This window comes from Anoplopoma fimbria, chromosome 6, assembly GCF_027596085.1.
Source record: "Anoplopoma fimbria isolate UVic2021 breed Golden Eagle Sablefish chromosome 6, Afim_UVic_2022, whole genome shotgun sequence".
NCBI lineage: Eukaryota > Metazoa > Chordata > Actinopteri > Perciformes > Anoplopomatidae > Anoplopoma > Anoplopoma fimbria.
In genome coordinates this window covers 22,462,548-22,489,616 of record NC_072454.1, presented here as the reverse complement: position 1 = coordinate 22,489,616, position 27,069 = coordinate 22,462,548, and the positions used below count along the sequence as shown (strand labels likewise).

General features: G+C 38.8%; 1 protein-coding gene, 1 non-coding gene and 1 pseudogene across 2 annotated transcripts; 1 reads left to right on the top strand and 2 right to left on the bottom strand.

The window, feature by feature from the left end:
• Positions 1 to 11,041: 11,041 nt before the first annotated feature.
• On the bottom strand, positions 11,042 to 11,135 carry trnai-uau (transfer RNA isoleucine (anticodon UAU)). The gene is made up of 2 exons: positions 11,098 to 11,135; positions 11,042 to 11,077 (listed from the first exon to the last, which is right to left on the bottom strand). It is a non-coding gene; the product is annotated as a tRNA-Ile (tRNA).
• Positions 11,136 to 13,966: 2,831 nt separating this feature from the next.
• Positions 13,967 to 16,706, top strand: LOC129092610 (transmembrane protein 229B-like; annotated as a pseudogene).
• Positions 16,707 to 19,209: 2,503 nt separating this feature from the next.
• On the bottom strand, positions 19,210 to 25,298 carry LOC129092219 (3-hydroxyanthranilate 3,4-dioxygenase-like). Its single transcript, XM_054600072.1, has 10 exons — positions 25,137 to 25,298; positions 24,932 to 25,010; positions 23,950 to 24,033; positions 23,703 to 23,809; positions 21,404 to 21,493; positions 21,263 to 21,320; positions 21,030 to 21,161; positions 19,746 to 19,814; positions 19,560 to 19,642; positions 19,210 to 19,459 (listed from the first exon to the last, which is right to left on the bottom strand). Exons 1-10 carry the CDS (start codon positions 25,220 to 25,222, stop codon positions 19,387 to 19,389), a joined length of 861 nt encoding a protein of 286 aa, XP_054456047.1. The 5' UTR covers positions 25,223 to 25,298; the 3' UTR covers positions 19,210 to 19,386.
• Positions 25,299 to 27,069: the final 1,771 nt, after the last annotated feature.

The window sequence follows — 27,069 nt, the reverse complement described above, 5'->3', positions numbered from 1 at the left end:
AAAGATATAGATACATTTATATTTACCAGGCTTCTTTTACTAAAGAATTTGAGCTCCCACTGGTAGTATATGAATAGTTACATTTATGTTAAGCCAAGTATCATGGCAGATCATGCAATCTATTGGCTTCGTGTAAATGGACAGAAATTGTCCGTTTCTTTTAATTCCGTGTTACTCAGGACGAAAAGAATGCCTATGGGAAGTCAATTAGGATCTCTTTTTGTGGTGGACATGCAAATTAAATGACTCCACTTAACTATACAACAGTCAGAACTAGCGATGTAGTAGTTTATTTAGACAAAGACCAATTATAGGGGCAGGAGAAAGGTAGATGGGTCCAACAAACCCAGGACTTTCAACCATGAGACCGGCGTTCGACATTGCATGTCCCAAAGTGTTGTTGTGGGTTAGTTTCCTGAACCTAACTAAATGGTTTTGTTGCCTAACCTAATATTAACTGTACATAGTTATTTAAAACCCAACCCTGATGTTTTTCATAAACCTAACTAAGTGTTTTTGTTGCCTAAATACAACTTTCTGAATTTCTTTTAACAACACCTTAAAAAATAGGACAATTCATGTCCCTACACACGAAACTAATAGATAGCATAATGTGACTTTCGTCTTTAAATAATGCCTGCATCTCAAATAATAACACAAATAATTAAAGGTTGCTAATAAAGGGGCTGGAGTTACCTGTATCAAGACAACAAGTAATCAAAAAAGTTCCACTTGCATTAACAGCAAACTTCCTCAACACCTAACTAAAACTTAAACAAGATAATTATTTCCAAAAGTTGATTAAATATGTGTGAAATATACAAAAAGTGAAATATATGCTACCATTTCAGAATTTATGATAACATCGAAGTTGTATGACTACTTGTGGGGATAGACTTTGATTCTTTTAAATAATCAATTATTATGCATAAATCAGAGAATAAAGTACAATAGTGTTACATTTACAATTACAGTAAGTGCAACAGGCAAATAAGAGAACTACCACCAAAGATATTTGAATTGATGGAGGTCAGAGGTCAGGTGGTGAGAGCTGGAGTCAGAAGACATTATCTTTCAGCTTCTGCATCCGTACTGACTCTGAAGGATGGAAATATCATTTTTCTACTTTTAGAGAGACCTACTTGTGATATTTTCAAATTTTCTTCACTACATTCGGTGCCATCCATCAGCCTCATTGAAATACATGAGATGTTGTGGAGTTTTCTTCGACCGATCACAGAGCAGCACTATTCAGCACCTGTAAGTCCACTTGCCTCCCTGCCTGTAACCACAGGCGAACACAGGAGGGCGGGTGGGGGGATGTGGGGGCTGCAGAGTTTTCCCAGGCTCAGCCAAGGTGAATATAAAGGCCGCTCTGTTCGCTCTCCGCCTGCATCTCCTGCTCCATCTCTTTGAACTGGGCGGCCATGTCAGCAGCTCCCAGCCCCCAGCCACCATACTGCCCTTCATGTGCCAACAGGGGAGCGATAGGCTGGGCGCCGACAGATCCACACAACACCGGGAACTAATGCACGCACGCACACACATTCACACACACTTGGTTGTGCCCTGTCTGTCTACATGAGACGCTGATACAGGCATGTGCAGAACACATAAGACAGGGAGTAGGCGGAGGGTACGGCCATTCCCTGTATTTTTACATTTAGCATGCATTTATCTATACACAGGGGTAGAGCCAAGGAGCAAAACTATTAACAAAAGCAACATGGCAGCAATGCCTTCCTTAAAACATAAAATATAACATCTCTGCAACCCCCCTGCACCCAATTAACCATTGCTTAGTATCGCCCCTTTTCACTCTGTCCCCCAGTAACAGTTGATCAAGTTTGGACCCTGTCGGAACCTCGCCACATTTCCCTTTTATACCTAGATATGCTACTGATATGCTCTGTTCAAAGGTAACATTACTATGTCAGTCACATTACGTTGGTGTCACAATCTTCATGGACACGTTGAGTTGTATTTAGTCACATCTTTAATTGTTAGCTAATGCTAGCAGAAACGCGAGCTAACTAGCTTGCTATATAAGTTGGTTTCTGACATATTTATAAAATGACATGAATTAACGTTAGCCAGAACAGAGAAAGGCTAACTTTCCTTTGTTAATATAGTTTGATTGCTGACGTATTTTTAAAATTACATGAATTAGCGGTAACTAGAAAACATAAAGGCTAGCGTTACTTTAATTATATAGGTTGGCTGCTAACCTATTTTTGAGATGACGTGAATTTTCGATAGCCATAAAAGATAAAGGCTAACGTTCCTTTGTTAATGTAGGTTGGTTTCTGACATTTTTAAGATGACATGAATTATCGTTAGCCAGGAAAGATAAAGGCTAACGTTCCTTTGTAGTTATAGGTTGGTTTCTGATATTTTTAAGATGACATGAATTATCGTTAGCCAGAAAAGATAATGGCTAACTTTCCTTTGGTTATATTATCTATACGTCCCTCCCTGAAGTTATGCTGTGATTTTTAATTCACAAGAATACATTAAAAAAAAGCATCAGAAAAAAAAACTGATTATGCATTTATTCATTTATTCATAAATATACGTGTTAAACGGCAAGCTTCTTTGCCTTGGACAAACACTCATACACAAGCAGATACACTCTCACACAAACTAAATACACAAACACACTTAGCGGGAGTGCTTTCCTCCCATTTCCGGCTGCGGTTGCGTAAAGCTGGCCGGGCAGGTAGTGTACACAATCACACTGGCGCGTGATCAGACAGTCCTCCTCCTCCATCAAAGGTCAGTGTTCTGTTAGTTATACCATCCGTTTCTGACTCATTCTGGAATTGCTGTGGAGCGGGCACATTGGACACAATGGACACATTATAAAATCATTGAGTCCATATTAAGTATTTGGAAGACTGATGAAACCCACCTGGCTCCAAAATGAAGATTATGATGTTTGTCGTAGCAACAAAGCAGCAAACACACAAGTCATGCTGACCGGAGGGGAGCGCATGTGTGTGTGTGTGTGTGTGTGTGTGTGTGTGTGTGTGTGTATGTCAGTGTCTGTTGTTGCAGAGGCAGATGTTTTAAAGAACAGTCAAATTTAGAGCTTGTGTTTGTATCTGCACATGCAAACTGTTCACGGGAAAAGACAGAGCAACAGTTAGGGAGACAACTGGGAAAGCTTGACAAGTACACATTTGTGCTAGCAACGGATATAAAAAATATTTTAAAAGTATCCCCTCTCTTTCTGTGATGAGTTCAGATCAGTGCAGCCAAGAATGCCGCCTGGCACAGACACTTGGGAAGGACTCCTTTTAAGAGATCCTGGCCCACCATCAGTACATACACTCTTCCTCTTTGAGAGGGCTCTGCGCATACATAAATCAAACACTCCCAGCGCTCCCCCCATTATTTGTGACATCTATCTGGATGGGCAGGCGCGTTCGTAGAGGATGTGGTCGTTCACCAGGCCCCGCCAGGCCAGAAGCCCCGGGCCAGGGGAGAGGGGCGGAGGTTGGGATACAAACTAAATCTCTGGCTGGGATGATAATACTCCCAGTGCTATATTTTATTATTATTATTTTTTTCCTTTGACAAATGAGAGCTTTAGCCTGGGAAGATATAGGAAGTTGCAAAAATTAAAGAGCGCAACTTTCCTGGAAGTTATGGGACGCTGAAATGGTTTGTTGTAAAGTTTTAAGTACAAGTTTCCTGGATGTAAAACAAGGGCATGAGTAAATTTGTGTGAACCTGAACACTCACACAAACACTGATTAATACGGCATGTTGCGCATCTGACCTGAGAGTCCGTAAAAATGGAGAGTAATGACCAGCATATCCTTTAATGCCACTGTAATTTCCAGGAAGACCGTGTGTGTGTGTGTGTGTGTGTGTGTGTGTGTGTGTGTGTGTGTGTGTGTGTGATTGGAGTTGGCAAAAGGAGCCGGGCTGTTGGAGGGATGTTTAATTAGGTTAAGGGGGTGCAGCGGGGAAGACAGCCAACTGGCCTTACACACCCTTGTCCTCAAAACACACACATACACACACACACACACACACACACACACACACACACACACACACACACACACACACACACTTGTAGACACCCTCCAATTCTTAAGTGCAAGTTTCTAGCTGCCACCTGCTGCTGCTCTCACTTTTGATTGCTCCTGAGAGAAAACGCACAGAACACATTACTGTTACCAGCGACCTTTAGTTTATTTTTAGTGTCGGTGGAACTTGATAAAGTAAAACCAATACAAAAAAGACTTTTGTCCTTTATTTATCCTTTTGAACTTGTGAAATATTTCAGCATGTATTGTCAAATTGATCTGTTAATATGGTTCTTCTTTATAACACAGGTAAACACACACAAACCTTGGAACCTCTATCTATAGACCATAGGTAAAAGTCTTGCTTAGTGTTTTTAAGCACATTGTAGGAAAATTACTTTGTTCGGAATAGCAATGGTGTACTGTTTACCACACATCGTCCCTGCGCTGGATAGAAACCATGTCGATCACTGTAAAAAAACAAACATTATCTAGATATTTAGAGTCGGATAAGCTTCAAAAACCATGGACATGTTATTCAAACTGTACTTCCTTCGTCCAACAAAGACCATTCCATTTATAACCTATGCCAAGGAGGCTATGTTTTCGGTTGTTTGTTTTTCAGCAGGGTTACGGAAAAACAAACTGGCCTGATTTTTATAATATAATATAATAATTTTTTTTTCACTTTCGTAAACATTGCCTGGTCCGCACTCTCTGATTGCCCTTCTAGTTTAATGTAGTGCAATTTCTGATCTGAACGCTCGCCAAATTGCTGTTTCTCCAAAGCTTTACGCTACAAATATGCGGCATAAAGTGAATCATCTCGTATCAACCGCAGTCATCTGGGCAGAGGTAGATCCAGCCCTGACTCATCCGCTGCATGAGACCCAGTCCCGAAGAGAAGCTGTGTGCTGCTCTTTATCTGACGTGGGGAAGTTAACCAGACGTGTATTTGATAGATCCACCAGCTTTTTTCAATTTGGCCGCAACGCCGGGTCCTATTCGCTATGAATGGCTTTAAACAGAAAATGCTATCCTGAGCACTTGCATTCAAAATGATAATGAGGATGAAGTGTGAGAGAGGTTCGCGAATTAGAAAGTAGAGGTAAAAAAATAATGTAAATGGCACATCTGGGATTTCTTCACCAGATGACCTGCAAAAAGTACACACTTCCCATGAAGAACAGTCAGATAATTGGCTTCCTAGGAACAAAACATTATAGCAAGTCTTTCTCAAAGCTCACTCTCCCTGGCCGTTGGTTTAGAAATATAACACGCACACACACACACACACACACACACACACACACACACACACACACACACACACACACACACACACACATCTCCCCCTTCTGACAAGACACACCTTTGACCTTAAAGTTTGCTGGTGTGCGTCCAGGCAAAATTACATCACTTCCTTTTGGCAATTTGACAAGCGCTTCATCAGTGGTGTTGCTCCAGGCTCAAGAGCAGTGAAAGGGGGAAAAAAAACTTTAAAAAACAATAATGATAATAATTATACCTTCACACATAATGAGCAGAGCCTTCGGGCCCCGCAGTACATTACAGCTGGGCCTGGGAGCTGTCAGACAGCTAGATAGTGAGTGAGCACTCGGCGCTAACCAAAGGCAGATGTGAATTACAGCTTGTGACACATAACTGCGTGGTTAGTAACTGGGTCGGGGGCAGGCTTGGAAGAACTGAAGATCTTAATATATAAAACGCTGCAATGCTGCATTGGATCTCGAGGCTGTGCGTCAACCGTCATTGCAATACCGGAGTTTTTGCAAAGTTTTGAGAGAGTCTGAATGCATCTTGTGGATAGATATTAACATAAAGTTGGTAGTCTTGATGGGAAGATAAAGGCTTCATTATAACCACTGCATTTATCTTATCAAATAAAAGCACTGGTGGTGAATTTGATATTTCAACCATGAAAGAATGCATGATTTGCAGTCTTTTGCAGGGATGTGCATGCATGGAAGTGTGTGCGTGTGCACGAACATGGCTGGATAATAAGAGGAGATGATTAATGCTGCAGGCCAAATGAGGGCAACACCTACAGACTGGCAGTTGCGGTGCCGGTCGGGTTCTGTTTATTCTCAGGCTCTCCTTCGTCACACACCTAGATGCTGCGGTTCTTTTTATTGTCACACACCATCCCATTGTCCCATCACAATTTCTCTCTTTCTGTTACCCTATTACTCATACTCAAACACAATCCCCAATTACTCCTCTCCATTAGAATAAAATGTGTCAGCGGGCCGTATATTCAAACAAACCAAACGCTATTATGCAGCTAAAGACGTGATGACCCAGATACTTCAAAGACAGACAAAATGTGTGGAATGCATGTGGAATGCATGGAATGCATGTGATTTGGAAAAATTCTTGCAAAGCTAAGTTTTTGGAAGGGAGAATAGACACAAAAGCATTCATGTAGCTGTAGTGCTAGAAGATTTAGCATACACTAAAGGCACTAAAAGCTCTGTGCTATCACTTTAGCATACATTGTGTTGACAAACAGCAGGTTTCATACTAACACTTTTGCAAACGCTACATTTACAGACAGGACATTGCATGATCAATTGTGTGGAGTATGCTATGTTTAGAGAGAACACCATGCTAACAATTAACAGGTACAATAACTCCATGCTAATGTCTTTGTCCATACTACTTTGACAGACAAAAGACTGTGTGCTAACACTTTAGCATAAGCTGTTAGCTCAATGCTAACATTTTTTGAAAACACCACAGACAATATTTAGACAATACATAGACAATATATATGTTGACAGACAATAGACTCCATGCTAACAATGTAGCATATGCTATGAGACAGGATGCTCCATGCTACTACTTTGTTATGTGTAATGTTAAGATACAGTTAACTCCATGCTAATGTCTTTGCTGATACAACATTGACAGACAGTAGACTCCATGCTAACATTTTAGCATGCATGCTTTGAGAAACAGTGTACTCTATGCTAACATATTTAAAACACCACATGGATAGAAATTAGACACCATGCTAACTCTGTAACATATGCTTTGAGAGACCGTAAACTCCTGGTCGACAATTTAGCATATACTAAATTGACTGACTCTATAATCCAACATTTTAGCATACACTAGATTGAGACACAGTAGGCTCCATGCTGATGTCTGTGTCTGTACAACATTGACAGACAGCAGACTCTCTGCTAGCACTTTAGCAAGCTTTGAGAGACATTAAAAAAGAAAAACTGAAATATCCCAATTGAGCATCTCTGGAGAGACCTGAAAATGGCTGTCCACCAACGTTCACCATCCAACCTGACAGAACTGGAGAGGATCTGCAAGGAAGAATGGCAGAGGATCCCCAAATCCAGGTGTGAGAAACTTGTTGCATCATTCCCAAGAAGACTCATGGCTGTACTAGCTCAAAAGGGTGCTTCTACTCAATACTGAGCAAAGGGTCTGAATACTTATGACCATGTGATATTTCAGTTTTTCTTTTTTAATAAATTTGCAAAAATTTCTACATTTCTGTTTTTTTCTGTCAAGATGGGTTGCTGAGTGTACATTAATGCGAAAAAAAATGAACTTTTTCGATTTTAGCAAATGGCTGCAATGAAACAAAGGGTGAAAAATTTAAAGGGGTCTGAATACTTTCCGTACCCACTGTATCTGCACTCATTTTGTTTTGTTTTGCACAGGTTGCACATTATTGTTGTTTTGAAAAGATATGCAGTGTAAAACTCTTTATTGCCAAATATTTGAACTTGTTTTGTTTAGTTTTTCACAGGTTGCACTTTATTGTTATTATCTTGAAAAGATATTCAGTGCAAAACAGGTTAATTGCAGCCACAATACGCTATTTTTTGCCAAATATTAGTTATTTTTTGCACAGATAGAACTTTATTTGCATTGTTCTAACAAAGTGATTGCACATTTTATTTGTTTTTGTCTGATGGAGCAATCTGGTTTACTTGAAAGTGATGGCAATTTTCTTTATTCTATTATTTGAAAAAGCACAGATGGAGGACTCACAAAATGTTATTTCAATAAAAATTCAACCTGGACCATTTTGTTGGGGCGGTGGGGCATGAACATTTTTCTTCCTCCAAAGTGAGGCGTGACAGAAAAAGTTTGAGAACCACTGAGTTAACTCCATGCTAATGTCCTTGCCTGTAGAACATTGACAGACATAAGACTGCTTAGTGTTAGCATATATGCTAACACTAAGCATATATGCTTTGAGAGACAGTACACTCTATGCTAACATATTGAAAACACCACATTGACAGAAAATAAACACCATGCTAACTCTGTAGCATATGCTATAAGACACAGTGGGTTCCGTGCTGACACCTGATACTAAATTGACTGACCAACATTTTAGCATACACTATGTTGAGAGGCAGTAAGCCAAATGTATGCTAAATGTTTTTTATTTTCTATGTCATTGTAGGCTTGATGCTAACACCATGCTGAGTGAAAGTTTTAATTTACTCCCAATTTAGCTTCAGCATTCTCTTTTTCCTCATTTTTTTCATGCCGGGAGCTGAGTGAGGAGAGAGAAATCGGCTATGGGAGGAGGGGGAGCAAAGACCAACAACATGAAAACACTCCTGTTTGGACAAACAAGTATGCTACGGTGACGATAGTGACAGCAATAACAAAATGCGTTTGTCAGATCAGATGAAGCACAGTTGCGTCTTGAGTGTGAGCTTTTCCCATTTCACCCTGAACTATTAATACTTCTTCAAATGGAGTACTGTTTGCACCCAAACCAACATTCTTATACACACACAAATGCCAATTTTTTTTTTGTAAAATGGTGATCTCATGCATATTGCAGCTGGCCTCATGTGATCATAATGGAGCAAGTTGAAGTCCCCAAGCAGGCCATGTTTTCTACATTAGTGCTGTTCTTGAGCTTATGACAGTCAATGACGTGCATCGTGTGTGTGTGTGTGTGTGTGTGTGTGTGTGTGTGTGTGTGTGTGTGTGTGTGTGTGTGTGTGGATTGCATCAAATCATATCTATCCATCTTTCTATTTATGAATACATAATGCAATTCACATCCACACAAGGTTCCTCCTACACTGCTTCAAAGTATTTTAATGGCCAGCATGGCAAGATGAAAAATGACTTCTACATGTTAAACTTGTATACATGCAGGAGCAACCAGATGACAAACTCCAAAAAAAGGCCCATTTTCATCAGCATACATAAAAAAACAAAAACATTGAGATCCATATGTGCAGAATAATAAAGTGGCTTGTGTAAAATGTAAGACGAGAGCACACAGAATATACAGAGAGCAGGAGTGGGTAGAGCAGGGACGGACCGACTGTTTTCATTCAAACATCAGACCAACCAGTCATATTCAAGCAGTCACATCTGCGTCAGAGAAAAAAAAAAGAAAAGACCAGCACGTCCAAACAGTGGAGAACAATGACCCCTAGTTGTTGGAAGCAAAAGTGTCATGTCGAGTTATCAATTTATTGAACATTATCAACACTTTTTTCTCACACTGACTCATGGTCTACTCCCTATCATGAGAATTCTCTTTTGTATTCCTCCAATGAGGATGTACTCGTGTTATATCAGATGAATTTGAGCATATGTTTTATTTATTTAACTGAATAATTTGGTCCCAGGGTAAAATTAAATCTCCTGGAATGCAAGAAAAAAAAGCAGGCATGTCACATTTACAAAATATCTTGATTAGAATATCTATGACTTGAAGAATGTTTTTTGGGGGGGATTGCAATGAGTTTTGACATCCGTCTTTAATTATTTGTGAATGGTCATCACATCACACATAATGCAAGCTGTAGGATTTGATATCCACAAATTTAATACTCATTTTAGACAATTTGTAAAAGATTATTATATGATAAAAAATATGAAGTCAGCATATAACCTATACTGTAATGACATGAGTGACGTGTCCTTTCACCAAACTTTCAAAGACTGGATCTCTGCAGAGATGGAGAGATACTGCCCCCTGTTTTCCGTAGAGCGGAAATACCCCTTAAGAGTTTGTACTTTAAAGACTACTATGAGTCATATATTTGATACCATGTTAGTGCTATATGAGGATTTTGTTTTCAAGATTATCAAAAAATATAAATAAAAATAATATGTAATATTTGGTGAAACAAAAATGTGGATTTCAATTGACATTATTATTATTATTATATTCCTTTATTGATCCCCATGGGGGAAATTCAAGTGTTGCAGCAGCTCAACTACACAGACACAGACAATAAATACACATACTATACAACTACACAGACAATAAATACACATACTATACAACTACACAGACAATAAATACACATACTATACAACTACAGACACAGACAATAAATACACATACTATACAACTACACAGACACAGACAATAAATACACATACTATACTATACAACTACACATACTATACAACTACACAGACAATAAATACACATACTATACAACTACAAATAAATACACATACTATACAACTACAGACAATAAATACACATACTATACAACTACACAGACAATAAATACACATACTATACAACTACACAGACAATAAATACACATACTATACAACTACACAGACAATAAAACTAAATACACAGACAATAAATACAATACAACTACACAGACACAGACAATAAATACACATACTATACAACTACACAGACACAGACAATAAATACACATACTATACAACTACACAGACAATAAATACACATACTATACAACTACACAGACACAGACAATAAATACACATACTATACAACAAAATAAAGATAGACATTTTTGCCCAATATGTTGTTGGGCAGACTTGGTGATTATTTGTGCCTTTCTATATTTCATATTACAAGCTGTGTATCTCTTGACTTATTGTTGTCAACGGTTGCTTAAGTCCCAGTGGCAAACCCCAACAATTCCGTTGTAAATTGGATTTCAAAAGTTCGCTACTTCCAATTACACACGATATCAAAACACTGCTCCAGGTGAGGCTCGAACTCACAACCTCGGCATTGCTCTACAATGTACTGTCATATAAGTACCGCGCGCTAACCGATTGCGCCACTGGAGCTCACTGTGTCCACTCCGCAGTTGGGTTTTTAAGCACACATCAGCGTCATCTGTCAGTATACATATTGCATTGTATTCGTTTACTTCTTAAACGCTGTGTGCAAAACCTTCACACACAAACGTTTATGCTTACGTTAGTGTGAAATGATTGATGTGTCACACGAAAACATGTCCCCTGGGTTTCCGAGCAGAAAGTAAATTATACGAGCAGTGCCATAATGATACCAAATTTCAATTTACGCCTAAATAATTCAATTCAATTCAATTCAGTTTATTTTGTATAGCCCAGAATCACAAATTACAAATTTGCCTCAGAGGGCTTTACAATCTGTGCACATGTGACATCCTCTGTCCTTCCCTCACATCAGTCACAGGAAAAACTCCCCTAAAAACCCCTTTAACAGGGAGAAAAAAGGAAAAACCTCTTTAAGAACGACAGAGGAGGGATCCTTCTCCCAGGATGGACAGAATGCAATAGATGTCATGTGTACAGAATGAACAGCATAACAATAAGTCAGTATGTACGGTCGTTTTTTCCTTCAACGGTCATCCCCACTGTGGTAGTCCCGATCTTAAACATACGTAACATTACATGTCTGTGGTTGTGCGTTCAATATAAAGCAAGTCTTCAGAGAGTAGGATGGGTCAAGGATATCGAGGACACTCAGTCTTCAATATATCTATATCTTCAATATATCTATCATACTACCCCAAAGTTTTAACAATCATGACTTCTCACAATGTAGCAAAGTGTCAAAAGTTTTAATTATTAATTCAAATTTGTATACTCTTCTCTCATCATCTCATCTCACATCTTCTAACATCTCATCATGTCTTCTCAGCTGCTCACAACGCTTCATCTCATCTTCTCACATCTAATCATATCATCATCTTCTCACAACTCAGTATGTAATCTTATCTTCTCACATATTGTCATCTCACCTTCTAAACACATCTTTCATCGTCATCTCATCTTCTCACATCTCGTCATCTCATCTTCTCACATCTCATCATCTCATCTTCCCACATCTCGTCATCTCATCTTCTCACATCTCGTCATCTTCTTCACATCTCGTCATGTCATCTTCTCACATCTCGTCATCTCATCTTCTCACATCTCGTCATGTCATCTTCTCACATCTCGTCATCTCATCTTCTCACATCTCCTCACCTTATCTCATCTTCTCACATCTCGTCATGTCATCTTCTCACATCTCCTCATCTCATCTTCTCACATCTAATCACATCATCTCATCTGCTCCCATCTCATCTTCTCCCATCCTATCATCTCTTATCTTATCCCATCTCATTATTTCATCTCATCTTCTCACCTCTCGTCATCTCATCTTCTAACATCTTATTATGTCATCTCATCTTCTCAAACCTCTTCATCACTCATCTTCTATAATCTAACATTATCATATCTATACCTGTTTCTTCTCATCTTCCCTCATCTCATCTCATCTTTGTTCATTTCAGTTCATTTTAATCTAATTTATGTGCGTTCAATTTACCACACTAGACCGACTCAACATTGATGATGAGTGACTTAAAAAGAGCAACAGGTGAAGGCTCTCTTGGCTCTCTGAGAAAGAAAACGCTAATTTACCTAACCAAATATTTTTGCTGACAATTCAACATCCAACAATGCAACACACACAGAGTCAGCCCGGCTCACCCATGAGCGAAGAGTCCGACCTTTGTCTGCTCGATAACTTTATGGTCATTGATTCCCGTACAGCGGCGCAGTCCCAAGCCCTGAAGGTGTGTTTGCTAGAATCACTGGACTCTGATCTAAAGGTCCGCCATTCATCGAACTGTTTTATTAGAGTACACACAGAACAAACACACAGGACGCAGCAGTGGCACCATGTTAGGACTGACATCTGCTCCAAGAGACACTTTATGGCTGCACTGTACACTGTGCATGTGTGAAACTGTACCGGTACAGCTCAGCTTCCATATTTAGATAGTGTGTGTTTATATGTGTGCTGGCAGCTTCACGTGTTGGTGCTTAGTGAGTTAATTCTAGTTACTCATTTATTTTTATTGCAGATGAAAAAGCAGTTTAACAGTTGAACTTGCAGTAATAAAAGTTACCTTAAAAAATGTATTTGGTAAAGTAAATAATCAAAATGTACGGACAATATTTACAATGAATAATAACCAATGAGAAACAAATTGTATTATTATATAATAATAATGAAAAATATGAATCAAATATTGCATTTATCTTATCAATCCATTAAATCACACAAACCTGACATTTAATGTGACAAATGCATTGAAATTAAGGCTCTACCTCTACAAAGGCACACAGTATCTCAACATCCAAACATGCAACTTGAACATATCACTCAAGAAACTTTTGAATTAGCTGAGTCTCGAATTTGTTTTAATAATAAAAAGAGATTTGAGGGACTGACAAATTTAAATATTTCACATGACAAACAATCTACTTAAATCTGAAATATTATAAACAAATATTTATCACAACTGCTGGTAGGTTGGGAACCAACATTTTTCTATCATCTATTAATAGTTTGAGAATATTTTGGGCAGCTTCCCCGAAACACCCGGCCGCTGCAGTCCACTGATAACCCTTCGCCTTCGCCTTCACACATCTCACATATTCTATGTCTACTGTACTGCTCAAAAGAAACTATTCACGTAGCCACAGCCTCCCAATGGGAGATCAATACTGCACACAGAGGGTTTTGTGTTCTTCAGGTGGGTCCAGGTTTTAGATTCCCAGGTCTCTCCTTTTGGTTCATGACCTCAGCCTGTGACAGAGGCATCGCTGTGATAACAGGGAGCCGCTTAATGTTTAGCCCAAGATCCACACACTCACACACACACACACACACACACAGAACACACACAGGGAAGCAGAAGGATTACAAAGGCACAGGGATCCATATTCTGACCAGGGGATGGAGGCAAGAAAGCTAAACGTGAGGAGAACGCAAGGTAGTAATGACCAAGGTGAGAATTATTACCGTGTTTAATTTATTATGTTAAGTTATAGTGAAAGGGCCACACTTTGAGGGTTAATATGTCGTCTGTTGCCGTTGCATCCTAATCTCGGTCTAAAGTCCGCCAAGTGATGGAGTTTGATTCAATTCTATTATGAGACTATTGTTTGACTATTTTTAGGAGAAATGGTTTACTGTCAGGGACGGTCAGCCAGTGGATTTGTTATTGGTAAATTGTACTTTGTTGTAGTGCAGAGAGACAACTTGTTGAAGATTCTCCAAGCCTTTAACTGGGCTAAACTGGGCTATAAGCCTGTTAATCCACAATGGAGCATGTGCACTGCGCTGTGTGTTGGTTGGAACATGACTGCACATACTCACTGAAGGCCCGTATTATAATGTTGAGAAGAAAATCTAGAATAAAGGGGAGCAAGTTTAACATACATTAACATATTTTGTTCTAACATTTCAATGAAACCTTTAAAAAAAAAAAATGGGATCATAGAAATACTGTGTTTTCTCAATAAAGAGAGTGGTATAAGAGCTATGGCTCCACCCATTTAAAAGCAATACAAAAAAAAACATTAAAAATGAATTGTTTAGACTGGAGAATTCCGTGATTAACTTTGTCAATAATACAACTCTCAGTGAGCAAGGGTAACAATAGGGGGTAACGTTTTTATAAGAAAATACATCTCAGTATTGTAATTGTTGCAGTAATTCATAAAGCACAGGATGTCAAGCTGCTATCGCTCCAAAAATAACTGACAGTTTTTTAAATACAGGGACCAACAACAGGCAAGAGCTACTGTAAATCAGTCATTAATGTTAATGTGAATCTATGTCATTACATCACTGTTAGCACAAAAGTAAAACAGCGCCATAGTTTGAATTATGATCAGCTGAGAAACATGCACCCTTTATTAATGTATCATTTATTAGATTTAAATGGTCAACAAATGTACTGACGGCAACACCTGTCAATGAGGCAATTTAGCATTTCCTGTATAGACAATACATACGTATCTACATAGTAGATGTAACTTAAGAAGTTTACTTGTTATTACAACTTAAAGGAGTAGTTGAACATTTTGGGACGTATGCTTATTCATTTTCTTGTCATTAGTTAGATGAGAAGATTGGCGCCACTCTCAAGTTTGTGCAGTAAATTTGTAGCTGGAGCCAGCAGCGGGTTAGCTTAGCATAGCATAACGATTGGCTCTGACTGGCTCTGTCCAAAGGTAAACGACCTCTCAGCTCTTTTAAAGGAATACTCCACCCTTTAAATGATCATTTGTCTATCACTCACACAGCGAAGAGAATAGAAAATAGATAATTCTTAGCTGCAAAACTATATCAGGACCTCTGTTTACAAACTCCAAAGTCCAAGTCTCATTTATCTGCTCACTACTTCCCGAACACATCTATCTTCACTGAAAAGTATTGCATGGACGAGTAGCGTGCCTGTGCAGCGTGTGACTATGTGGAAGAACAAAGTGTTCTTCAAGAACTCATGGTAACGTGTGGTGCGTAATTGATATACAAATGGTCATTTTGGTGGTGAAGTTTTTCTTTAAAGCTCACTAATTACATGTCTGATATGTAATATACTACTGATTGTAAGTCGCTTTGGATAAAAGCGTCTGCTAAATGACTGTAATGTAATGTAATGTAATGTCTCATGTGTTTAACAAGTATAAAAATGTAGAATAAAAATGACAATTTGTGGGTTTATGGGTTTTGTGTGTCAAACACAATTTTTTTGCAGGGTATTTTTTGAAGTGTTGTAGTTTCAGTGAGGTTGTTATGGATTCATTGTTTTACCTTATAATATTTAAAAACGTAAAGAACCTTTGCTAACTTTATCTAGAAGCTTGTAATTGTACCATCACATGTTTGTTTTTGTGAACATCCCTTTTGCAACATTTTGGAAATTTTGGTGCGAAAACGTTGTGTAAATAACAGCTTCCTTAAAACAGGGCCTGGTGTTGATGACGAAGCCCCAGCGGCACCGAGTCGTCCTCTCACTGCCGTAGCTCGTCTCTACGTGTACGCACTGCATGGCTGCCTCTGTGAGGTGGCCTTCACCGCCGTGTGGGACTGGTGCAGAACCCAGGACAGGAGGCTGGCGGGCCACAGCAGCCTGTGGGCGCTGCCCATGTACGCCATCGCCATCTACCTCATTGAGATCCTGAGAGCCCGTCTGCTGGCTCGCCGTCTCCCGCTGCCGGCGCGTCTGGCGGCCTACACCGCGTTCATCTACCTGTGGGAGTTCAGCTGGGGGTGGGGCTGAGTTTGCTGGGGGCCTGTCCCTGGGACTATTCAGGTCACAGCTACAACCTGGGAGGACTGGTGACTCTGGAGTACGCACTGCCCTGGACTGTGGCAGGATTCATAGCTGAGCAGCATGTGATCGTGAACACTCTGAGGATAAGACTGCACAACTGAACTGGTAGCAGTCTGGAAAACTGGGCTTCCAAAAGCAACTACAAAGCATTTATGGACATTGTTTTGGACATTTTGATGTTTAAAAAGTTGGTGCACATGTTGCATATCCCTCAGTTGTGCCAGTAAATATGACACATTTTTCAACTCAATCTGTGAGTGTTTTTTTTCCTTGCAGACTAAATAAGACAGAACCATTGAATGCTAGGAAAACTCTAAAGTTATAGTATGGCCTGTTGGGGAAATAAGCTAATAAGCTTTTTTGCTAGGAGTTAGATATTAGTAATATGGACACTGTTTTCATATCTGTACATTTAAACGAAGCAGCCAGGAGACGCTTAGCTTAGATTTGCTCATAGACTTGAAAAGGAGAGAAAGAGCTAGCTTAGACAAAACCACAGTGCTAAAAACAGCAAGTTGTGGTTTTGCCATAAACTGTATATAAGAAGTGGACGTAGTAGTCTTGACGTCACCCATTGGTTTGTGGACTGCCGTTATGAAGCCTTGAGTTCAGCTTTATGTCCATGCCATCTTGACAATTTTTAACCGGTGAATTCGGAGGAGTTTACGTCTCTGGTAGCGGCAGAAATCTGTCAATCACAGTAAGCCCTCCCTAAATTATACCCTACTTTATGGTCTATTTTACTCTAAATGTGACCATAATTTACTAAATGAACATCATGCTTTATTGAAGAAGACTTGAAACTAGTGATTGAGACCATAAACTCATGATTAAAATGTTTACTGAGGTAAAAAATCAAGTTAGAAGTAGAGTCATTTTCTCATAGACTTCTAAACAATCTGACTTCTTTTTGCAACTGGAGGAGACGCCCCCTGCTGGTCAGTAAAGATAATGCAAGTTTAAGGCACTTTCGCATTGGCTCCACTCTGCAGAACCGGAGGTTGCAGCCTGAGTGTTACGTGAGTTTTGTGCTGGACTATAACTCAGCCAGGCGTAACGAATTCTTGGAGTGAGGCTTGATGGCTGTCACTGCGCTCGTCTGCTAGTTGCCAATAAATTGTTCAAGCATGGAACACCCCGTAAAAACACAAATTGTAATTTTACATTTGTGTTTTGGAATTAATGAGATACATGGCACACGTGGGTTAGATATAAAGTTTGACCATTTTTTTTACGATAAGCTAAGCTTATCACCTCCTGAGTCAAATGAAATGGACTTTCTCCTCTAAATCGCAGAAAGAAAGTGAATAAGTGTATATCCGAATATACTATTGCTTAAAACATGACATTGTTTGAATTTGGATTGTATAGTCACTGAACGCAAAACTAAATACTTAGAATCGGTCTCCTATAAATGTTAAGATACTGAAATACAAACTATGGGCCAAAGTTAATGGCAAAGGACCAGTGTTCAGGGTTCTACTTCACTACTAGATGGAACTAAATCCACACACTGCTCCTTTAATAGCTGACATGTGAATAGTTTAAACTCCAAAACTAGAGTTATATCTGTGAGTGAACAAGCATTTCTCCATTCTGCACTTATCAAATCTAGATAACAGTCGCTGACAATTTGCCACTTGATAATCTGTTCTGTGTGCAACGTGGTAAGTCCTGTAAATGGTCTGAGAGTGATAATTTTGTTCGCTTAAATCATGAATTCACTTAAAAACAAAATCAATTATTATTCCAACATTTAATAAGCTCTTTAGTGATCATTGGTACATTAGTTACTTTTCTGTAAATATACAAACAATATACAACAATTTCATATTTCAGTGGAAAAAGACGTCCAAGTGCGTCTCACAGACTAAAATCATGTCCAGTCATAGACCATCAGAAATACATGGTATTGATTGGATGAGAACCTGTCAAGATGAACTTGGCATGTAACACATGGATATCATTTGACAACATGGTGATTGTTTGTAAGAACCTATTGAAGCCTTAACCCATCCTTTCAGGTTCTTATACTGGGACTGTAACTGTGGCGCATGGGCTACATTTTTAGGAGGTTAATAATAGTGACAGAGATTTTCTCCTTTTACTTCAGCGCATCCTCATACAACAGCTCATATGGTATCTTACGGAAAAGTTACTCCTCATTTTTTGTGCGATTTCCAACGGAAATCCAGTGCAACACATGGCAATTTCTGTAATATGCATACAGTCTTATCAAAATAAACAGAGGAAACAACTAAGGTAGGTTAAGGCAACAAAATTACTTAGGTTTCCTAAAAGATCGTGAAGAAAGAATGGTTTAGAAAAAAGATTGTGAAATACTTAGTAAGGTATTACTTTGGCTTGTAAAAGATAGTGAAATACTATCATGAAGTACTTAGTTAGGTTTAAGAAGAGATCTTGGTTTGGGTAAAATAACTACAGAAGTGGCATTACTTATGTAAGAAGTCACGTGACAAATAAATCAAAGATGACTTCACGTTTCACGCGACATACGGAAGACGGTCTCCTGGGTTTTTGCGGCCATTATACATTGTGGTTTATGATAAAGTGTTTTCATTCAAATTTATTTCGTGGGATATCTAGGAATTACAGCGCATTGACTTTCATAGGCATAGCTACTAATGTTGTATTAGAACAGCCTGACTTGATCAGTTCCAGAGAAAATCTACATAAGGTATCAGTTTATGGGGCAGTTGGACTGGAAGGGCAATTTACAATTTAATTTTCAGTTTTTTTCAATTTGAATAGATCATAGTGTTTATTAATACTAAAATAGGTACAAAGCATTAGGCTTTTAACTAAAATAAGTGCTGTTAATTTACTATACTTCCTGTATGTACTATTGAGCTCTTCTCCACGCATACACAGAATACTATGTAATGTGTGCGTGACTCTGCATGTGATGTTCAGGGTCTCTTCCGCTCAGGGTTTTGGACCACAAACAGGGCAACAGTCCCCTCATCTCTCTGCCACTGGTACCTACAGAAGAAGGAACAATATGTGAGGTTATTACTGCCAAATCAGCACTTTTAAAACCACATCTGAATGTACAGGAAGCCAAATTACAGAATTGACTTACTGGCTCTGTTCAGGAACGAGTAGACTGTCTCCTGCAGAAAGACTGAACTCCTGCTCGTTCACAGTAACTCTGGAGGACCCCTCCTGAGAGACGAGGGGAGACGACGATGAGATAAAGACAAGGACAGATCAGGACTGGTTGGACGTATGATGCTACAGAAAGGAAAAGCACATTTAGTGAACTTACCATTTGCCAGATCCACACGTCGCTTTGCCGCACTGCCGTCTCCGTCAGCCCGGGTCCAAACACCATCACCTGTCATGATGCACAGAGCATCACCATCAACATCTGCAGCTTGTTAATTAACAATCAAATCCAGTCACTTGTTTTTATCTATAATGCCATACTGAACACCAAATAACTTTTTTTCAAACATGTTTCCAGGTCAACAGGTCATGATTAAATAATTAAAACTCTGCCATTCTTTTTCTATTGGCAGTAATATTTAGATATATAAATATATAGTACTTTCAAAATATAAACATGTTCTCCACTAAATCTTATTTTTATTTAACCCAAAAAATATTAAATATCGAAGCAAATGTTCCATGTTACAATAACTTTAATTGCTGTGTATTCTATACACATGGTATCTAGTCCATGTCTCTTTTGGTGCTCTTCCTGACGTTTCTCCCTTTATATCCTTGTTTAAAACGAGGCTATTGCGTGAATGCCAGGACACAACCTTAAGCTATGGGGTAGGAGAAATGCAAAGTTTTACTTGGAGCTGCCATGTTGGAGGGTTACAATAGATAGCATTAGAAATAACAGGGATGGTGTCTGCCCAGGTGCTATTTAGGTACGCTTGAATGGATGGCAACAGAACTTTATCAAATATAAAGCATCTGTTTATGGTCTTTTCATTAAAGAGCTTTTCAATAATTGCAGAATTATAATTTTCGCCATTACAGTAGGCTACTATGTCACTCTTCGGAAGTCCAAATATGGTCCACTGGTTGCCAAAAACCAAGATGGCGACGGCCAAAATTCCGAACTGGAGGCTTTAAAACCGTGGTCAACAAACCAACAGGTGAGGTAAGGAAGAATATGTCCACTTCTTATCTACAGTTTATGGTGCAGACCGGATTTTACTGTGCATGTGTTATACCCTAATTATATGACGAATCTCCTCTTTAAACCTTGGTTGGTAAAATAGAGAGTAGTTCCTATCAGAATCAAGGATTTAAGGATTGGAGGGCAATGTTGTACATATTTAGAAAGCCCCTTGAGGGAAATGTGGGATTTGGGGCATCATTGATAAAACTACAACAGCTTTGCCTGAATAAAATAGTCTAAATTAGCAAAAACTACTATATAAATCAGCATCTATCTGATAAATAGTTTACTTTTTTTTTTTTGAGCCAGATGCTCAGTATTAAATAATTCTAATACACATTTTATTTAATAAAACAAGAAGCTGAAACTGTGAAACCTTTACCAAAAGCCATGTGATGATGTGATTCGCAGTACCTCTGTCTCAAACTGAGCTCCGAACATGTCGATGGGACTGCCACTGGACAGGGACGGCCTCTGCCTGTCCAACCAGTCCCTGAACGAGAAAGGGGACATCACGTTCATGGTGTTCAGCTGGAACGGGGGGATCTACAAAGACTTCACCTGCTCACCCAAAGACAAGCACAAAGACACCAGTTCAAAACTGACAGAGATCAGACTCCAGATTAGACATTTATTACAGGAATCACAAGAAATGTCTCACTTGGATCAGGCTTTCCTGTTTTGGCCTGCTTTGATGCCATGAACCTGCAACGACAAACTGCCATAAAAACAGATAACCTGATCTGATCGAGAATGTTTGTAAGTGAGTAGAAGGGAAGATGTCTTACTCTTTGATTATTGGCACCAGCTGGGTTCCCAGATTCTGACAGTAAAACCATTTCTCGTACAGGATGTTGGTGGTGTTGTCCACATAGTACCTGAAGGCACCAGCACACACTCATGTTATTGTAGATCTTAAATATATACAGCGGGTAAAATAAGTATTGAACACGTCACCATTTTTCTCAGTAAATATATTTCTAAAGGTGCTATTGACATGAAATTTTCACCAGATGTCGGTAACAACCCAAGTAATCCATACATACAAAGAAAACCAAACAAATAATTCAGAAATTAAGTTATGTGTAATAAAATGGAATGACACAGGGAAAAAGTATTGAACACATGAAGAAAGGGAGGTGCAAAAAGACATGGAAAGCCAAGACACCAGCTGAAATCTATCAGTAATTAGAAAGCAATCCTGCCCCTTGTCAGTGCAAATGAATATCAGCTGGTTCAGTCCCAACTGATGGCCTATAAAAAGGTGTCTCATTACCAAGGTGTCACACAAGAAACATCTCATGATGGGTAAAAGCAAAGAGCTCTCTCAAGACCTTCGCAACCTTATTGTTGCAAAACATACTGATGGCATTGGTTACAGAAGGATTTCTAAACTTCTGAATGTTCCAGTGAGCACTGTTGGGGCCATAATCCGGAAGTGGAAAGAACATCCTTTCACCATAAACCGGCCACAACCAGGTGCTCCTCGCAAGATTTCTGACAGAAGAGTGAAAATAATTATCAGAAGAGTTGTCCAAGAGCCAAGGACCACTTGTGGAGAGCTTCAGAAAGACCTGGAATTAGCAGGTACAATTGTTTCAAAGAAAACAATAAGTAATGCACTCAACCGCCGTGGCCTGTATGCACGCTCACCACGCAAGACTCCATTGCTGAAGAAAAAGCATGTTGAAGCTCGTTTAAAGTTTGCTGCACAACATTTAGACAAGCCTGTGAAATACTGGGAGAATATAGTCTGGTCAGATGAGACCAAAATTGAACTCTTTGGATGCCATAATACACACCATGTTTGGAGGTCAAATGGCACTGCTGTTTTTCAGCATACGGCACTGGCAAACTTCATATAATTGAAGGAAGGATAAAAATCTGCTGCCATCTACCAGGATGATGAAGATGAAACGAGGGTGGACATTTCAGCAAGACAATGATCCCAAACACACAGCCAAGGAAACTCTCAATTGGTTTCAGAGAAAGAAAATAAAGCTGCTAGAATGGCCCAGCCAATCACCTGACTTGAATCCAATAGAAAATCTATGGAAAGAACTAAAGATCAAAGTTCATAGAAGAGGCCCACGGAATCTTCAAGATTTGAAGACTGTTTGTGTGGAAGAATGGGCCAAAATCACACCTGAGCAATGCATGCGACTAGTTTCTCCATACAGGAGGCGTCTTGAAGCTGTCATTACCAACAAAGGCTTTTGTACGAAGTATTAAATAAATTTCAGTAAGCGTGTTCAATACTTTTTCCCTGTGTCATTTCATTTTATTACACATAACTTAATTTCTGAACTCATTTGTTTGGTTTTCTTTGTATGTATGGATTACTTGGGTTGTTACCGACATCTGGTGAAAATTTCATGTCAATAGCACCTTTAGAAATATACTTACTGAGAAAAATGGTGACGTGTTCAATACTTGTTTTACCCGCTGTATATATAAATATATATATATATATATATATATATATATATATATGTTTGTTACTTTCTCACTGAATGCTATGGTTTATTTGGACACAGTGAGATTATTTGCATTGCACGTCCCAGTTTAGTGAACGACTTTTGTCCACTGATTTAATGCATTTCTGACAACTTTGTCCTATACAATGTCATAATATTGCCATTGAAGGTAAAAACAATCACGGAGTTGGAGGAGGAATTAATTTAGTAAAATTAAAATCGTAAATTTACGAGAGAAAGATCTAGGATATTCACTGAGATTATAAAGTCATACATTTGCGAAAAACAAACTCAGTTATTCTTTGAGATTAAAGTGCAGAATTTACAAGAAATAAAATCTGGTATTCTTATAAATTTAAGTGGTAAATTTACACAGAAAAGCCTCAGATAGTCTTTGAATTTAAAGTGATACATTTCCAAGAAGTAACTCAAGATATTCTTAAATATGTAGGTGGTAAATTTACAAGAAGGAAATAAAATTGTATTTCCTTTAATTGAAAATTGGTTCATTTGTCAGTTTTTTTTATTATTAGTCCTCTATCCACTGCTATCATCTGCTAAAAAAGATGTGAGAAGAGAAGAGAGAAGACGAGAAGGAGATCTAGTTAACCTCAGGCAGTCGGTCTCGGTCAGCAGCCGTCTCCTCTCCACCACCAGTCCCACAGTGTTGGCCTGTCTCTGGGGGGAGTGGGGGATCCGAGCCGGCAGCAGGAACATCTGAACGAGGAAGAAAAGAATGGAATGCAGATTGTCGGAGCAAAACAGTGTGGATGAGGCAAAGTTCATCACACCCGTTATACTGATGAAGGTGCACTGCAGCAGTGTAAATGTGAAATCCTGATTCATTAGGAGCTTACCTCTCCCTCCTTGATGTGCACGTCCTTGTGTTTCCCATTTTCAATCACCTTCAGACACATGTCCCCCTTCACCTGGTAGAACAGCTATAAAGGAAGAAAAAATATCATTACATTAAAGGTTTTACACACAGAACGTCTTGGAAAGTATCACTGCATATGTGAAAAATAAGTTATATAGAGCCTTTTTATGACTCCAGGGGATTAGACTGTATATTAGAGGTGGACCTAAGTCCCTGTGATGTCACCCATTGTTTTGTGGACTACGGTTCTGAGGCCTCGAGTCTGGCATTTTGGCCATCACCATCCTGATTTTTAGGCGACGCCATCTTGAAAGGGTGGAGCAAAGGACGGTGGAACGCTAAATAAGACCTTTTTAGATGACCAAAATGTTACATTTAACTTTCAAGAACAGAAAACACACTGTAAAAGGGTCAATATTATATATTTTTGCTGCTTGATTACATCATTTCATTATCAGACATTATTACATAAATATCTAGGATGGTGCAGAAAAGTCTAAAAATGTAACCCACGTGTCAACAAAGGATGCTAACAACAATAGTGAGTGGTGGAGTTTGCCCTGTTTGTTGGGAAAGACCAGTATCAAATATTTGATTGGACATTTGATTGGACCACTAAAAAGTGGGCGGGCTTAGAGACTGTTGGCTCCACACACACCTCTCTAGTTGCTTCCTCTCTAGTTGCTAAAAGACGCAGATTTATTGATGAAAGGACAATATTATTGGTTGTAATTCATCAGTACTAGCTGACTTAAGCCCACTTCATACTTTGTTTAAAATGAACAATCTACTTTTTGTAATTCTGTCTGCACATATTACTAAATAATGGTTTAGAAAGGTTTTTTAGATTTCATCTGGACTTAACCTGTGAGGTTGAGCTATGAATGTAAAGCAGATAAATGGAGAACTGAAGGTTAAAATGAAATCCTCACTGACAGAAGAAATGAGTACTTCTCTCTCACCTCCTCCCCTTCCTCTAAATGATAATCCTTCCTGGTGTTGGGACCTCCGACAAACATGATGTTCAACTGGGAAAAGTGCCTGTGAGACAGGTGTTGAACACAATTTGGTACATTGACACTTTTTCAAATCTGAGTTTTAAAGTTGTGAAACACTGATTCAAGAAAGAGCAACAATGTTGCTAATATGAAAAGTGAAACCACTCACATGAGCTTGTTGCACACTGGTGGCAGGAAAGCATTCTCGTTAGCTGCAATCCAGTTCTCCACATTCACAAGAGGTGAGTCGCTCATTTTTCCAAACTGACTGTGTTAAACCTCTTTGACTCTGCTGCTCCGAGCAGTTTAAACAAAGTTACTACACTGAAAGTCAAAAATGCAGAAGTGCATGTAGGGTTGAAGGGGGAGAAGTTCAGCTCACCAGAACAGGTGAAAGGTTGCTTGCACAGTCATAATAGGTAACATAGTGTTGTCCTGATGTGACTCTGCAGACAGATTGGAATCTGTTGCAACACTGAGGTTCAGGCTGGCAACAAGTTTTTCCTGGACAAGTCAATGCACAGTAATGTCAGAACTTCATGCAACATAAAAGCACAGAAACAATGTTTGAAATAGCTTTAGAATAGCAACACATTGGGGGTTCAAAAGTTTATAAAGCAGTTTTTGTCTTAGCCTAATATAAATCTTTCCGTGTAAATTTATAGAGCACAACAAAGTTCTAACTACCTTTTATGAGATATTGAGTTTATTATTATATTAAATTGTATATAAACCAAATAAATCCAAACAAAATGTCCCACAAATACAGAACATCTGATTAAGAAAATAAGTTGATTTAACTACACCAGGGTATTCCCAGAAGCAGAAATCAACAGTATTTCCTGGTTATTGTCAATTTAGACGACGTAAAAGTGAGTTAAGGTATCCAAATATATGATTTAAAGAAGTTATGATTCCATTAAAAGATACATTATCATATTGATCATTTGTCATTGCTACACTGAAGTCGTTCATAGTTGATGAGAACTATTTGTTTGAGCTCATTTTCCACCAGGTGTAGTGATGATTCAAACTGACCACTAGATGGAGCTGTTGGCCATGGTTGATCATATAAAAGCTTTGGGACATTTCACAACAGTTTGTTGTCATATATATAAACCTGTGATTAACAGCATATGGCTGCAAGCAATAACAACAGTGTTATCTACACCTATAGTGATTTACACAGTGCAGTGGCTTTTCATCATCACAGCACTCCCTGATACTACATTACATTACATTACATTACAGTCATTTAGCAGACGCTTTTATCCAAAGCGACTTACAATAAGTGTATTCAACATAGGTATTCAAGAGAACTACTAGTCACCAGAAGTCATAAGTGCATCTCCTTTCTTAAACAAGCATCTCAAAGCATAAGCCAGAGCAAAAGTATAGTGCAGAGGCAGATTACTACGAAAACAATAATTGCAACAGACTAATACGAATATAGTAAGTGCTACAAACTACTACGAATAGGATAAGTGCAGTAAACAAATACAAATTCAATAAGTGCAGCGAACTGATACAAATACAGTAAGTGCAGCAACTAATACGAATACAATAAGTGCTACGAGGAAGGCTCAGGGTAGTACTTCCTGAAGAGGTGAGTTTTCAGCCTGCGCCTAAAGATGGGCAGCGACTCTGCTGTCCTGACGTCGGTGGGGAGTTCATTCCACCACTGAGGGGCCAGGACTCATGTGTGTGTCATTTGAAAATATGGCTGTGTGTACCAAATGAAAACACAAGTTCCATTTTGTGAACAGTTAAGAGATTTGATGGCAAAGAGTCATCTTGCAAAGGGAGTGTCAGGTTTAGCATTTTGTGTGTGAGGTTTTCAGTTTTGTGTGTGCAGTTTTGAGAAAGCCGTTATTGTTTTGAGAAACGTGTGTTAACAATTGTGAAAAACTGTAAAAGGGACATTTTGTTTGGATTTATTTGGTTTATATACAATTTAATATAATAATAAACTCAATATCTCATAAAAGGTAGTTAGAACTTTGTTGTGCTCTATAAATTTACACGGAAAGATTTATATTAGGCTAAGACAAAAACTGCTTTATAAACTTTTGAACCCCCAATGCGTTGCTATTCTAAAGCTA